The sequence below is a fragment of the Labrus mixtus genome, chromosome 21 (assembly GCF_963584025.1).
Source record: "Labrus mixtus chromosome 21, fLabMix1.1, whole genome shotgun sequence".
In the NCBI taxonomy this organism is placed as follows: Eukaryota; Metazoa; Chordata; class Actinopteri; order Labriformes; family Labridae; genus Labrus; species Labrus mixtus.
In genome coordinates this window covers 19,267,805-19,283,673 of record NC_083632.1, presented here as the reverse complement: position 1 = coordinate 19,283,673, position 15,869 = coordinate 19,267,805, and the positions used below count along the sequence as shown (strand labels likewise).

The window sequence follows — 15,869 nt, the reverse complement described above, 5'->3', positions numbered from 1 at the left end:
TTCAGAGGATTTTAGGTCTGTTAGCTCTTTGTTTTGGTAGAAGGTTAGGGCGGGATTGAAAAGCGCAGTGATGCGATTGGCATCTACTTGTTGCTTGATGTGTCTTTGATGTTTTTCTCTGGGAAGCTTTTCCAACTTTGAGTACAGACGACTGCTGTTCATGTTCTGTGTGAAAGACCACTGACTTGGTTTAACCCACTGAATGGGCCAAACTGGGGAGGTTTCACAATCCCAGGTACTCCCCACTTGGTTATGTTTAGGCAACAACTCTTTTTATTTAGCTACTAAAACTACATGCTTAAGAATATGATCATGGTTTAGGTTAAATTACTTAGTGAACATAGTCAGTTGGTTTTACATAAAGTACAAATAGCAACTTCCTGGTTAAAACTCTTGGGTTTGAGCTCACCTGTTGTGGGGTAGCTGTGGCTGAGTTGGTAGAGTCGGTTGTTTCTCAACCGGAAGGTCGGGGGTTCAATCCCCAGCACCTGAATGGGAATGGGATTGGCAACCTCTGCCATCAGTGTGTGAATGGGTGTGAGTGTCATGTGGTTTAAAGACAAGAAAAGCACTACACAGGCTCAGGTCCATTTAACATTTACCTGACAGCACTGTAGGGTTAGACTGAGTGCTACTCCACATGGTAAAAAAAGTGCATTCCAGCCTGAATGCTAAACTAATTTAACTATCTGTAGCTTGACTTTAAGTATTTGTGCATGTACCTTTATATTAAACCCTTTTAATTAAAGAATGAAAATAAGCACATTTGACATTCTGTTACGTAAAATCAATTCATGCCTTATTATATCTGTTTGTTACATCATATGGGCTTCTTGGCTGTTTAGTCCACTAACAAGCACAGTGTTGTTGACCAGAGAAACTTGAATGGATTCCTATGAACTCTGAGGATCACCAAAGTCGGAAAGTCAGAGAACCAGAGTTTTTTTTTCTGAAATAATGGAAGTACCAGACAAAGAGGCAGGCCAACATTTACATCCTCTATTACATATTCAGACTAATTTGACATTTTTTCATCTCATATGACATCATAGGTGAGTCACATGTCCTCATGCTTCTCTTTCTCAGACAGAGGTGCTCATATTGATGCAGCGTACTCCTTCCTCTCCACTTCTAGGAGTTTTGCAGTCCTTCCTATCAACCACTACATCAAAAACGGTTGCTCCATGGCCAAACTTGATCCAGCTCTGAATGGCTGTAGTAACATCAAAGGTCTCCCATGTGCCCTGCGAGCCTTTCACCTCTTTGCCCACCAGTAGTTGGTTTGTGGATGTGAAATTGTTGTAATCCACTTCATAGACTTTCACTGTGGTCCTGAAACTGTTTGAGTTGACCGTTGACCTGGGCTCCGGGGTGAAGAACAGCTGTAGTTCAGCAGTAGTGATCTTTTCGTGGTTGGGAATGCTGATGTTGAACTGCAGCCTGTGTTTGGACTTTGTGCCATTTGTCACAGAGAGAGTGATATCTGTTGATGAGATACAAAGAGGACAAAGGTTTAAAAAAAAAAGAAATGGCAGTCTGATGTTTGATCTACCTAGCCCCCTTCCTTTCTGTAATGCAGGTTGAATGCCATTGGTGTGCAAGAGCTGATAACAGATCAGCTAAACCAAATGTATTTTTTAAGTGGAAATGTTAGCAAGTTTGGCTTATCAATGCTGCGCAGTAACCTCTAGTGTTCAAAAAATGCCAGTTTTTACAGCATTAATTAATATGTTTACAGCCAGGTTCAGATAACGCAATTGTCTCTATATGCACAGACTGTACAGGGGATGGATTTTTGTATGACTCATCCAGTTTGATTTGATGAAGGATAAGAGTTTTCATAATAAGGCGCGTAGCTCGGCGTGGTGTGAAGGTTTGTCGCGAGGCTGATGACCTGCCTCCCCTATTTTGAGACATCTTTTCCAGCATGGCAACGGCCATTGACGGGCTACCAAAGCCCCCTTCAGTAACCAATGGATTTGTCCACTTGAATTTACAGTCAATGATAAATACTCACTTTCATTGTGGAAAGTAAGGAAGCCGACATGGATTCACATATTTCAATATTCTCTGTTTTTGCACAATAACAAGTAAACTTTGGTTGTTTTCTCATATCTTGTTTTTGATCTGAGTTTTTTTTTATGTTTCCATGAACAAGGATACCGACAATGGTTTTGTCATTCTTGTCTCGATGTTTATTTTCATTCAAATTTTTAGGAGTTTCTCATTTTCATTTTAAGTTTTCCATTTCTTATTTTCCAATTACCCATTGGTAAAAGCAAAGAACTCAACTATGTCTAACATGGATAACATTGGCAAGTGATATAAAAGTGATAGCCTAAACTAAATGGTAAGTGGAAAAGGATTTCCAAATATTTATATCAAGGTTGTGTTAAATAACTGTGATGGCTAAGAAGGTTAAAAGCCGTCATTGGCATGTCAACGTCTCATTAGATTGACAGATGATAATTACACATTGGACCTATGTTCTTCTAAGTGTTACCTCTTCACTTACCTTGCACAGTGAAGCTTCGTATGACATCAGACTGAGGGATTGAGCTGTCAGAAGCGTACTTATTGTAGAGCTCCATCATGAACTGAGGAGGGTAGATCTTGCTTTGCTCCTGAGGAACATCCGACAGGTTGAGTTTCCTTAAAAAGCTCTCCTTCATGCTTCCCAGGAGGTTCGCCATCCTGGCGTCAGTGTCTTCCTCCTCCAGAAGGTCCTGCTCTGACAGCTGAGAGTAGAATTCCTCACCATAGTCACTCTGGATGTCATTATAGAGAGGTTTACATGTGCAGGAGCAGACAGAAACCACCAGACTCAAACACACCTGAAACAGGAATGATCTTGAGCTCTGCATTTTAAAATAGCACTCTTTCTAAGCCACTAATCTGGAACAACATACCCGAAGCCCGAACCAAAGCCAATGTTTCTGGGGACATTGGCCCGAGTCCCGCATGTCTTGGAATTTTTGTCTCACACCCATACAGTCACTCAGTGCTTGATTCATACAGAGTTTCATAAAAATGCATTCAATGGGCTAATTTTAAGGGTTCCTCTCTGTGGAGTCAATCAGTGATGAAAGGGGAAGACAAAATCTACTGGCATGGTTTTTTCTTAAAAATTATGCATCAAACTACTAATATTTTGTAGTTTCAAAGATAGTGCAGTCATGGTAACAAAATCATGCAATCGATAATTAAATTGTGCCAAGTCAAATACTGTTTGAACAGCTTTAGGAAAAGATAAAAATGTAACATATCTTGTAATTGATTATCTTATTACCAGTGATATTGTTGCTCTGTGGGAGGAAAGTACTTTTAAACAAAAGAAAACCTGAAAACTGTACAATAAATATGTGAATCTTTCCCTTATATTTGTCGTATGTAAATAAATCTAGGGTTCTATTTTAATGACTGCTCTGTCAATGTTGTATTCCTCTTTGCTTGAACAGAACTTAATGGTGGGGAGAATGGAATGAGAACATTCTCTAATGTCAATTCAGCACACATTTGGCTGAGCTCTTACTCCAAGATGAGTGTTAACACATTGTTCCTGATGGTTACCCTGACTGCAGTCTATATCATTTCTAATATTTAAAGGCCTTAATTTGCGGCTTAACAAAGTTTTGTATTTGAAGATGTTGGTTACCATGTGATTCTATGTAAATATATAGAGAGCTCTTTTTAAGTTCAAATCATCAAATCATAAAAAATATCAAAACTCATTTGTACAAGAGTTTCTTTTTTAAATGTACGTCATTCTCATTTTTTTTTTTTACTTCACCTCTCCTGTAAAGGTATTAGCCAAACAAGGGACATTTTCCAACATCGTCAAAAAGAAGAAGCAGAGGCAAACATATTTTGAATTCAAGTCTTACTTGCTATTTTTATTATGTCATGTCCATATCATAAGGATGAAAATACTTTGGCACTGTTCCACATGTCGAGGCAGTTGGAGGTTGTTGAGGTCGGAGAGGATGATTTGGCCTACAGCTGTGAGAATTTGCAGGTGGGGGTGAAAACTGATAATTGCTGACAGAGGCTCCAGTTAGTGGTAGTGGCTGCTGGTGTTTGGCTGAAGTTTGTGTTTATGACATGAGCTACAACTATTAGTTTCCAGTAATGAAAAAAAGTTGAGGAATGAACAGTATACGCCCCGAACTGCAATGATTTCTGATGTGACCTGCTGCAGGTTGCTGGCAGAGGCTTCAGTTGGAGGCATTTGAAGCAGCTGTCCTGCATATTCCACAGATGAAGGTAGAGGTCGATGTTTTCGGGTTGAGGCTAAAAGTTAGTCAAGGTTGCACGGAGAGGCATTTTGTTTGCAGGTGGAGGAAGAGGCTATACAGATATGCATAAGAGGCGGAAGTTGGTGGCTACTGGCATTTGCCTGAGGTTGGAGTTTACAAGGCAAGAGCAGTTGTCACCCTTAAACTGCAGGTGGAGCTGGCTGCATGTTGCTGGCGGAGGCTTGAGTTTGAGACCATTTAGGCAACAGTCTTTAACATTGTGCCGAAGGAGACAGTGACTGATGGATGAGTACAAAGGCTGGAGATGGAGATTGACAGATGCTAAAAAAAAAAGACAAGATAATGGCTTGGAGTTGGAGGCCTTCACCTCTAAGTGCTAGTCACAAATTGTCACAAACTGAATGAGCTGTAGGCAGCTCAATTTTGATGGCAGAGGCTTCAGTAAGAGGCACTGAAGCCAACTGTCTTTTATGTTGTGAAAGTGGAGATATATACCCATGTTTTCCGGCAGGTGGAGTCGGCAGCTGGAGTTTGTGGCAGAGCAACAGGTGGAGTAACTTAATTTGCTATTGGAGGCTGCAGGTGGGAACACTGGACGCAGATGGCAAAGGCTGTAGTTTGAAGCCACTGGCTGTCGTTGATTGGCCGAGGTTGAAGTCAAAGGCCTGCACGTGTCTGCCTTACACTGCAGGTGGAGGCAGCTTCAGGTCCTGGCAGAGGCTTGAGTTGGAGGTTGGAGATGTAGGCTGAAGATATCGGCTGCAATAGGTGGTGGCAGGTGTTGGTGTGGCAGAGATAAAAGATAATCGTTGTCTTCAGAAGTTGTAGTTGAAGGTGGTGGCAGCTGGGTTTTGGAAGAGACTTGAGTATGATCCATTGAAGGCAGCAGCCTTTTAAATAGTAATCATGAAGGCAGAGGCGTATGTTATCTGGCAGAAGCTTCAGGTGGAGACATGCAGCTGTCAGACACAATCTGCAGGTGAAGGCTGCTGCTGGTGCTGGAGGAGGGTTGGGGTTGAAGGTATTGGAAGTTTAGACGGCAGGTTGAGGAAGCAGCTGCAGGTTGCTGGCGATGAAAAAGGCTGAGTTAAAGAAACTGCTTGTGGAGGCTACAGGTGGAGACAACAGCTGCTGGTTTAAAGCAGAGGTTAAATATGGAGCCCATGTCTCTTAGAGTTTGACAGGTTGGAGTAAAGGCAAAAAACATGCAGGTGGAGCTAGCTGAAAGTTGCAAGAACATACTGTTTTGGGAACTTAGCAAATGTGCAGTTTGTGGTAGGGGTGATTTCTTGGCAGAGGCTTCTGTTAGTGTTTGGCTTTCAGCAACTTAGAGCAGGGGGAGGCAGCGGACCACATTGCAACTGTCTTTAATACTGTGCAGGACGTAGTCGAGGCTTATGTTTTTGGATGAGCCTTCACTTGAAGTCAGGGCTCTTGGTGTTTGGCAGAGGTTAGACAAGGAGCAAGAAAATGCAGACGACGGTGGCTGCTGGTTCACAACAGTTGCTTGAGATGTAAGGCAGTCGTCTGACATAGAGCACAGGTGGAGGTACAGGTGGATTTTGTTTTCTGTCGGAGGCTGCAGTTAGAGGTGACTGACTGTTGGTGTTTTGCAGATGTTGGAGTAAGAGTCATGGGCTGCAGCTTTCCGAAACATTCTACAGGTGGATTTGGCTAAAGATTCCTGCTGGTGAGAGGTCAGGCTTCAGTTTGAGGAAGGGGCTACAACTGTTAGCCAAAAATCTGCTGGTGGAGGTAGTTGCAGGTTGCTGCCTCAAAAGCTTTGCAGGTAAAGCTTTTGAGGCAGCTGTCGTTCATATGACACATGTGAGGGTAGAGGATGTTGTTTTCTTGTCGAGGCTGCACGGGAAGGCAGCAACTGAAGATGTTGGCAGAGGCAGCAGATGGAGTCAGCAGCTTGGTTTGCTGTTAGAGGATGCAGATGGAGAAAGATACTACTGATTTGGATCAGATGCTGCAGTTGGAGGTGGGTGCTGCTGGCGTTTTGCAGAGGCTGGAGTATGTCACCCTCGTTCTGCTGGTGAAGGTGGCTGCTGGTTCTCTTGGAGGCAAACGTCTTTAACATTATGCAGGTGGTGGCAGAGGTTGATCTATTTATGCAGAGGCTGGAGATGGAGCTTAAATGATGTTTTCATGTGCAGCAGTTTGGTGGTTATAGTCACTGGCACATGTTGGAAATTGTTGATTTTTTTAGGTTGAAGGCAGGTTGGAAGTTTGACAGGCTGGCTGTTTGGTTTGCAGAAGTTTTGTGGTTGGAGGCAGGAGGGCTAACGGTTGAGGACTATTCAGGTACTAAAAGTTTTTCAGAGTTTTTTTTTACTCCTACTTAAAATGACAATATTTACAGAACTTAAAACTACAATATTTACAGAACTTAAAACTACAATATTTACAGAACTTAAAACTACAATATTTACAGAACTTAAAACTACAATATTTACAAATCTTAACGTATCGACTAATGTAAAGACTTTCATATCAGTTCTTTACTCTCTTTCTTGGTGGAGCCTCAGGCTGTGGTTCCCCACATATATATTCACATTATGGAGGGGAGGATAAACTCCAACCCCGTATGAAACGTCCACATGAACGAGTCCTGTCTCATCCACTGATTCAGTGAACATGGGACGATCCATACGCTCCCACAGCTTCTGCTTCAAACAAGGTCAGAGATCTAGGCTGTAAGGACGTGGACGGCTGCTCTTGAACCTGTGGAGGGGACATATCTTATATCATGATTGTGCATATGATTAAAAAACATGACTAATGGGAATATAGATAGTGGCATGTTCCTGATGGTGACATGAACATACCTTAGCATGTCATCCACCACAGCATGGTAGAGCTGCTGGTACTCAGACACTGAATAGTTGTTGATCTTCAGTGGGCTGTTATCTAGCAGAGGAGCGGTGGGAGGCTGGAGACCGGGGACCACTTTCCAGGCGACAGGCAGCTCAGGAGGTGGTATGGTAGACTGAGGCCTTTGGACCCAAGTTGGAAAGTTAGCATGCATTTCAATTGGATTTTGATAAAAGTAAGGGTGAAATTCAATCCAATTCATTTAGACATTCTTAGAGCAGAAATGTTGAAATGAATTGTGAAAAATATGTGGCTGTCCATCATTGAAAGAACATAAGGTTGAGGTGTTTAGACTTTTACTCTTGTAATAAGCCAGTGTAATCAATCATTTAAATTTTTTGTTGTTGCATTAACTGAATCAGAACTCCAGATTTTGCATATCAAACTAATATGACTCCATGAAGTGGATTCAAAGATAGACTTGTTTGGCACCACCTTGTGGCAGAATCACTCTTAAATGTGTAGAGAGTAGTATGTATGTAAAACTGAACTTAAAGACATGGTTTTGCAATATTTCATTTAAAAACAGATTTAGGTATCATTATATGAACAACTTTAGATCAAGTACGTCTGGAGATAACCTGACAAAGTTTACGTTTAATGGTTTCCAAGAATTGAATTCAGAATAACTTGACATGAGGTCACAAATGTAACATTTTTAAGGAATACGACTTTTGGAGATCAAGTGTAGATGACATTGAGATTAATAATATGAAAGTCTTGTTTAAGTCTGTGCAATAAACTTCCCCATTTAAAACCAATTTTGAAAATATAGTCCACTTTGTGTTTATTATTATACTATCAGTTATCTATCTGCTGAGGGTTATATTTATAACATCTGGGACTTTTTGTTCCAAAATGAGAAAATCAAAAGTGTTACCTGGTGGTTCCTGCAGCATGAACAGCGACTGAAAGCTCGGGGCTTTCTCTCCGCCTGGCGTGCTGAGATCCTCCTGGTCTGATAATGGTCGTGGTCCTGAAGGTGAGGCGCACCACACTGCAACAAAACAGACACACAAAGGCTTCACATACAATAAATGCAAACACTGAATGATGAACAATCTTCTCCAAAATATAAGCCTCCTGTAGAAAATGAATATTTTCAGCAGTCTGTCAGTCCTTTGAATTCATCCTCAGAATAACACACCGAGCATGAGCTGCTGGACCATCACTTACCTCCAGTGTGTTCAGGTTTTAATGTGTGGGAATAACTAGCTCCAGATGTAGTAATCTCAATATATAAACACAAAATGGGTATAATGAATGTTCACATCAACTATTTTAAAGGGACATTATCTTAGGATTTCTAGATCTGAGATGAGTGTTGTGTTATTGTTGTAAAATTATTGTGTTCAATATTTGAAAAAGACTGCAGGAGCCTAAAGAAATCTTTGTTGATGCAGAGAAAGAATGTGACACATGTTGATCTAAAGATTATATTGTCAAAGTTAATCATTTGTGTTTAAACTGTGTTTTAAGTAAAGATGATATATTACTTTGCTTATAGCCTATGAATCAAAATGTGAAGTGAAAAATGTGTAATACTTTTACTCTCAATTTATTAGAAAATGAATAGCTAGGCCGATCTTTTAAATGCAACACTTCAATTATGTTCTATAGCCTATATTTAATATTAAAATCAGGAGACTTGCAGATACTGTTTTCTTAAGATATTTAAGGTTTTATTAAAGATTATTTTGTTAAATTAGACTACAAAATGTAAGATTCACAACACTCTTCACTGTGTGTAAAGCATCATTTTAGAATAAAGGGGGTTATTTGCATTCAGATTTATTCTAGATAGCCGATGGGTTTTACACAAAATGAAGTAAGCTATATTTTGATTGCTAATTGGCTAATTTGTGAATAACTCTGTTTGCCTCCAACACAGCTCGGAGTTTGAATATTTTAAACAAATGATTTATATTAGGCTATAGGCCTTTTCATATTTGATAATTTGATATAGGAACAGACCGGATAGGCTACAGTCCAGTTTTAGCTAGTCATTAAGATTAAGATTAAGATTTACTTTATTGATCCCTGCAAGGGGAAATTCTGTTTTTACACTCTGTAAGTCATGAACACACACATAGGCTGAAGTATACACACATGCACAAACAGGATCCTCTGGACATGCACTAATGGAGAGATGTCAGAGTGACGGGCGCTCCTGAACTGATGGTGGTGGGGAGGGGGTTTGGTGCCTTGCTCAAGGGCACCTCGGCAGTGCTCAGGAAGCGATCTGGCACCTCTCCAGCTACCAGACCAACTTCCATATTTGGTCCGCACTGGGACTTGAACCGGCGACCCTCCGGTTCCCAACCCAAGTCCCTACAGACTGAGCTCTGCATCATTAACACCGGAGCTCGTCAAACAGTTCAATTCTTACATTTTCATTTCGGAAGTTGGTTCTTTGGATCTTGTGTGTTTCAGGGAGTCTTTTTATCAAGGTGATAAAAGTCCTCAGCTGAAGCGTGAATTTAGCAAAATACGTAATTTAAAACTTGTTGGATACTTGTCTGTGTCACTTTGACCGGGGAGTCGGGTTCAGGTTCAGCCTTCGGCGCCTGCAGCGGTTTGTCCTTTTCGTTTTCATTTTGCAGCATGGTCACACCGGCTTGTTTTTACCAGCAGAGGAAGAAAGCGTGAGTCAATCAATGCGATGACTCCTGCTGTCCTCCGGTAATTTTGTAAAGCTGCGAGGGAGAAACCGCTGGTGCGTCTGCTTGTCCTGGCGCCACAGACTCCAGAGATTAATCCAAATGAACCTAGAGTGTAGCACAGAAAACCAATAACATTGTTTGAACAACTTAATAACTATTCATTCTCATCCGACTTAAATATTTGTCCATCTACCTAAGAAGTATTCTTTGTCAAATATGTCTCTTCATAGAAATCCAAAGACAGTAAACATCTGAAAGTCTCAAAAGGATAATTCCAGTCAGAATGTGGAGGAGACAGCAACAGTGGGGATTTTCTGTTGATCCTGGTGAGCTCAGCTTCCCGTTCATCAGGAGTCCTGTGGTTGTGTTCACATGGCCAGTCACTGTCACTGCTGATTTAAGCACCACCCACCTACAGTCAAGTCATATTTCTCAACAGCCACTATGCGGTCGCCTTAAAGGAGCAGGACGTATGTTATGTTTAGTGTCCAGTGAGCTTTGTTGGTTTGGAGATTTAAGGAAGGATGGAATAAATCATTGTGTTTTTAATATTGTTCTTTATGTAAGACACTTTGTCCTTGCAGCAAAGTTTTTGTGGAGCATGACTGTCACCATTTTTCTCATCCAGCCTGCAACTCATGGGATTGTGATTTTCACAACTCTAAATCTTATATTGTTGTCCTCTGACAAAATCCTGCTAAAACAAAAAGTGTAATAAAGGACAGACATGATTACAAGACACTTTCATAAGGATGAGCCAATAACTTTTCATGTATTACCCAATATGTGTTGGAAATAACTGTAATAAACAAAACAAACTCAAACTTTCATAGTATAATAAAGAGTGGACTGTTCATGAGTCACATCCTACAGGTCATGATCAATAGCAGATGTGCTGTATGCAAAAACAAAAACACCTTAACTCAAATTCTATGAAGTGTGGGAAGTTGTGACCAAGTGTGTCATGACAATCCCCACAGTCCAGGATTCACAGCAAGGAAGGAAAAACATTGAAATTTGAAATGGTTGATCCATCATCATGTGTAAAATACACAAAGATAACATGAGGATGTTTTTTCACTCAGTCCACGCCATGTTTTTCGCAGCTCATATCAAACAAGCTTTGAGAACCATCAGACCATCATCCAGCCAGGGATGCTTAATTTTGTATTCCCGAATTTCCCCTCTGGGGATCAATAAAGTATTATCCTTAATCAGGCTCAATGATGGGAAGCTAGAGGAAATGCTATTTTTCTTTATACAGGGGACAACTGCATGTACCAAAACATTTCTATGCAATAACATTTGAATATAATACATGTTTGAAATAAAGAATTTCACTGATTTGTGATGATTCCTCTGACCTGTTGATTTGTTTCTATGCTTTCATTCTGTGCAGTAATGATTTAAATAGATCTGTTCAGAGTTAGTGATCCAGATGACTCTGTGTAACTTCTTGTTGAAAAGAGGCTCCTGATAACATGTTCTTTTTTAGGAGTAGTTTAACCACTACACATTTTTGGAACACTTTCAACTGATTACATTTAGAAAATCTTCCACCAGCCAAACATCCCTCGAGGGAAATCAATTCACCAAATACCAATACTGCTTAAGATGTGTGAGTGCTTTATTGAATTCAAAACAAACCAGTTGGGTTTAGATGATGACATACATGCTTTGTGTAGTTCGGTTGACGTCCAATCACAGGGGATCCAGGATCAAGTCCAGATCTATGAAATAGAAGAAAACAAGAAATACATATTTCTTAGCCATTTGTATTCAACAATAAGTTAATATTAAATAATTTATACTAATGGACTATTAATTTAGAGAATCCAGAAAAAAAATGATCTGCAATTTCTATTGTTTTTGAGGGACAGGGCAGTGGATAGAAATCAGGGAGAGAGAAAGATGTGGGAATGACATGCGGGAGAGGAGCCACAGGCAGGATATGAACCTGTGCCGTGTGGTTCCAGGACAACAGCCTCTGTACATTGGGCGCGCAAACTTACCACTACACCAACGGCGACTCAGGCCTTAACTTTTGCACTGACGATTGGAGCAATCACATGTCCAGAGAGAGGTTAGGTATTAGAAAAATCATCAGCATACTACTCCTGCAGGTCAGAGGTCATTGCTTTATCTTTGCCGTCAAGCAAATCATGGATGTGCTGAATTTGCTGTCCTTGTATTCCATCCTGTTTTACTGTTTTGACCACCACAAGGGAACTGCAGGAGCTCTGGCTGTGATGGAGTAAGATGAGGAAAAAAAATGTGATTGATTAAATTTACTTTTACATGAATAAACAGGTTTGTCTTTGTTAAATTAAACTTACAGTGAGAGCTAAATCAGGAGCTAGTACTCATGAGGTCGAGTAAGATAAAAGGAGAGAAAAATAAATGATGATTAGTCAGATTTATAATCTCTGAATTTGTAAATCAGTCATATCACATAAATAACCAGGCTATGCTGGTTTAAAGTATTCTGTGTTACTTTTTTCTTTCCAAAGTAGTAGCTCATTCTTCCTGTATGTATCACTTACACAGTGAATGGCAGCAGCATGGTGGTGGAGTAAGAAAACAATGTTAGAATGATGAACAAGCACCAGATTAAAATACAATAATATTATACAGTGAAAGTTGAAAAGAAGTATTTCACTAGTGATGAAATCCACTCAAACACGATTAGCATTTGGAGTACTTCATTTTTTTATTTCAGTCAGAAACTCATACTCATCTTTTTTCAACCACAGTGAGTGACAATCAGCAGCTCTGACTTTGGTCTGCAGGGTCTCCTCCACGGGGGGTCCAGCCGGTGAGTTTAGCTGTGTAGGCCTAGCTTTTCAGTCAGGTGGTCTTCTTCTCTTCAGGGGTTCGAGATTTTGTCTTGCAGACAAAGTTCTAGATAAGGATTTCCAATTTCTTTGCTGAGAGGTTTTTGAAATCTTGAAACTTGGGTCAAGTTCGAGAACAAATGAGAAATTTGGAAAGGCCTGAGGCTCTCATTCTGTTGCCATAATTATTACTGAAGCAGGTGTGTGAGAGATCGGTTAAAATGTGTTGTCTAATACTTGACCATTTTCTTTGGCTGTCATTTTGTACTTTATTTTAACACCATTCATAATGAGAAATAGCAGTTTTGACTTTTCAAAACATCTTCAAGACAGAATATTAATAACACAGAATACTTAAATAAAGTAGGATACAGTAACCCCGTGTTTCAGAATAAAATGTTTTTACACAAATAATACGCTATAAGATTATGTTTTCCCAGACTTATTTGCTCAATATGTGTTTCTTTTACTTTTCTTATGTATTTTAGAGTAACTTGAAGATGTTGCTCTTATGATCAGTTTTTCTTCACCATCCTTAATTTCTGTAAAGGTTCTGAATCTTTTCTCAACATCTGATAACAGCTACAACCGGTCGTTAAAGGAGGAGATGTAGGCCATGTGGATGTATAAAGTCACAGAGAAGGAAATGGTAAATAGACTTGAGCTTGTAGTTGTGCTTTTCTAGTCTTTTAAACCACAGGTCATAGTCTCTCAAGTGGACTTGATTGAGGGTTCGATCCCCAGCTCCTGCAGCAACATGTCCAATGTGTCCTTAGGCAAGACACTTTCCAGCGGCGTATGAATGTGTATGAATGGGATTAGTTACTTCTGATGATCTCGCTACATAGCAACCTCTGCCATCAGCGTGTGAATGTGTAGGTGTGACATGCGGTGTACAAGCACTTGGAGTAGTCAGAAGACTAGAAAAGAGCTATACAACTCAAGCCCATTTCCCATTTTTACCATGTGGGCTTTAAAATAAAGACACAGTCACCACAGGTGTTTTTTCTTGTTTAAGAAAAAATGTGTGTATTTGTGTTTAGTAGTCCAATGCACAGATGAGGGCCACTCCCCGTTTGATCCAATGTCCCTGACTCTGATCTGTAGGCAGCTCCACTGCAATCACATAGTTGGTTGAATGACCGGTTGTAGACAGAGTCCCTACAAAGCAAACAAAGCCATTTAGTGAGAAAATTCAGATAGTAAGTTATTTTTCCATTACTGCACTGAGTTCTCTGCCGGTCCAATGTGCCAACATGAAGGTGTCAGCTTCATGCTGTGGGTGGAAAACACAGAGCTGCACATTTAGACGCTTCATGAAACAGTAAACTAACTGGAGTCTATTTTTGGTGAGTAATAAAACCACTGAGAGGAGATACACACAAACACAAGAGCGAGAAGCCTGAGACTAAGTCATGCTAAAGAAAGTGTTAATGATGCAGCAAAAGTTTTAGTTGCCTATTTCCCTACCAAAAGGAAAATACATTGAATACATTTTTAAATCGGACATTGCGCAGACTAACCAGCACGTGTGAGGGTCTTATAGATGGGGCACACGTAGACCCCAGTGGGTGGAGGTTTGCGGTTAGGTTCCGGGATGAGCCGGATGACCGACATTTCTGTGTAGAGCTCCTTGGGCCTGGAATCCGTGAGTTGACATTCCTGCTTATCCCAGCGAGCACCCTCCAGGAATAGACCGTGGATATAGCAGCCTGAGCTTGGTTTCTCTGTTATCTCTGACACTGGCTTCACTACAACCTGAGGTAGAAAAGAAACAAAAAGAAAAGGGAAAACAAGAAAAGTCAGCGTAAATCATAAAAATATTGTTTAAATACACAAAACCTGGCAGTTTCCTTTACAGTATTTGATATACTCAGTCAGAGTGGTAAATATGTGTGTGCAGAGTTAATACACCTGACAAAAGTTTGTCAGTGAGACAGAAACAGTAGAAATGATAGACTTTCTGATAAACAGCTTACGTCTCACCTCAAAGTCAAATCCAATAGTGTCGATGGAGAAGCCCGAGCGACGGGCATAATTCTGGAGGGTTCCGGTGAGAAAAGCCTGGGGGAAAAAGAAGCCACTAATCCAGAAGACAGGTGGAATGCCATTATAGATCCATCTGTGCATGAAATTGATCCTCTGGAGCAGATCTGACACCCAGGAGGCCAGAGGCTTCAGAGACGGGTAGGCCTAGGGTGAGAGAGACACACCACCAGAGGTATTTATTGTTAGAAAGAAGATCCTGCATTGGTAACAGAATTAAAGAACTGTTTTCAAAATGTTTATTATAAAGCTTCTTAAGGTAGAATATCTGAGTAATATCTCCAACATGATGCAAACAAACAAAGATGGAGATCATATTTTAGGTTCAGTTCCAGACAAGCAGCAGCTGTCTGTACTTTGACATTTTGTGTTTTTATTTCTTTTTAAATAAAAAAAATAAAAAAAGTTGTAAGATTTCAAATTTTGAACAGTGAACATAAGCCCACTGGTATCACCAAGAGCATCATAAAAGTGGTGTGCGTCTTGCCTTAGCTTTCCACATATCAGGCACCAGGTTGTTAAACAGACTGTTGGCCATAAGCTCCAGTTCTGATGACATCACCACTAAACCATTCAGAGCCTTCACAATATCACCCAGACTCTGCGAGATGACCTCCAGCAACTTGTTATATCTGAAAGAAAAAAAAGATACAAGCACCACTTTAGTACTGACGTTTTCATGATTCATGTTATTCATGTTTTCATTTGATGTTTGTCTAGTTTTCATCTAGATAACTGGACATGGGCGTCACTTTGGTTTATTAGTTTGATCAAGTTGTGCATATTTTACAGCCTGTTGTCCAAGTGAAGTCCATCCAACATGTGCATACAAAAAACAGTGATGAGAGAGGGATTTAAAATGAGTGATGAACCTCAGAGCTCCATATTACACAGTATCAATAGTATGTTAGCTTAGTGAGGAGGCGTGCATGTATAAAACATCAGTGTAGTCCAGCACAGACATTTCATTTCAAACCTTGATTGAAGCCTCGAAAATTATTGAGGTTTTCCCTCATTTGCAATGATGTCGAGATAGAAAGAAACAATCACACACTGTGGTAAAGTGGATTGAGATAATTGTCTTAATTTGTCCAAGAGAAACAAGAGAGTGGGATGTAAATGATTCCACATTTTTGGAGCAAAATAGCTAAAAACGGATTTTCCAAGTTCAGAGCTAACCCACGGGACTT

The 15,869-nt window shown here is 40.3% G+C and overlaps 2 protein-coding genes across 2 annotated transcripts in view; both read right to left on the bottom strand.

The window, feature by feature from the left end:
* Nucleotides 1-1,082: 1,082 nt before the first annotated feature.
* Nucleotides 1,083-2,864, bottom strand: LOC132955933 (growth/differentiation factor 2-like). The gene is made up of 2 exons (XM_061029023.1): nucleotides 2,516-2,864; nucleotides 1,083-1,483 (listed from the first exon to the last, which is right to left on the bottom strand). The coding sequence occupies exons 1-2, from the start codon at nucleotides 2,862-2,864 to the stop codon at nucleotides 1,083-1,085; spliced, it is 750 nt and encodes a 249-aa protein (XP_060885006.1).
* A 10,769-nt stretch (nucleotides 2,865-13,633) lies between these two features.
* LOC132955932 (dynein axonemal heavy chain 1-like) overlaps nucleotides 13,634-15,869 on the bottom strand; it is a 29,068-nt gene continuing 26,832 nt past the window's right edge. The window contains 4 exon segments of the mRNA XM_061029022.1: nucleotides 13,634-13,794; nucleotides 14,157-14,391; nucleotides 14,620-14,826; nucleotides 15,167-15,311. Of these exon segments, the coding sequence (XP_060885005.1) occupies nucleotides 13,673-13,794; nucleotides 14,157-14,391; nucleotides 14,620-14,826; nucleotides 15,167-15,311 (709 nt within the window). The 3' untranslated portion in view covers nucleotides 13,634-13,672.

Coding starts and splice junctions, on each gene's coding strand:
- LOC132955933 (XM_061029023.1), bottom strand. CDS start 2,864: ATGCAGAGCTCAAGATCATTCCTGTTTCAGGTGTGTTTGAGTCTGGTG. Junction 1,484..2,515: donor ACGAAGCTTCACTGTGCAAG/GTAAGTGAAGAG, acceptor TCTCATCAACAG/ATATCACTCTCTCTGTGACA.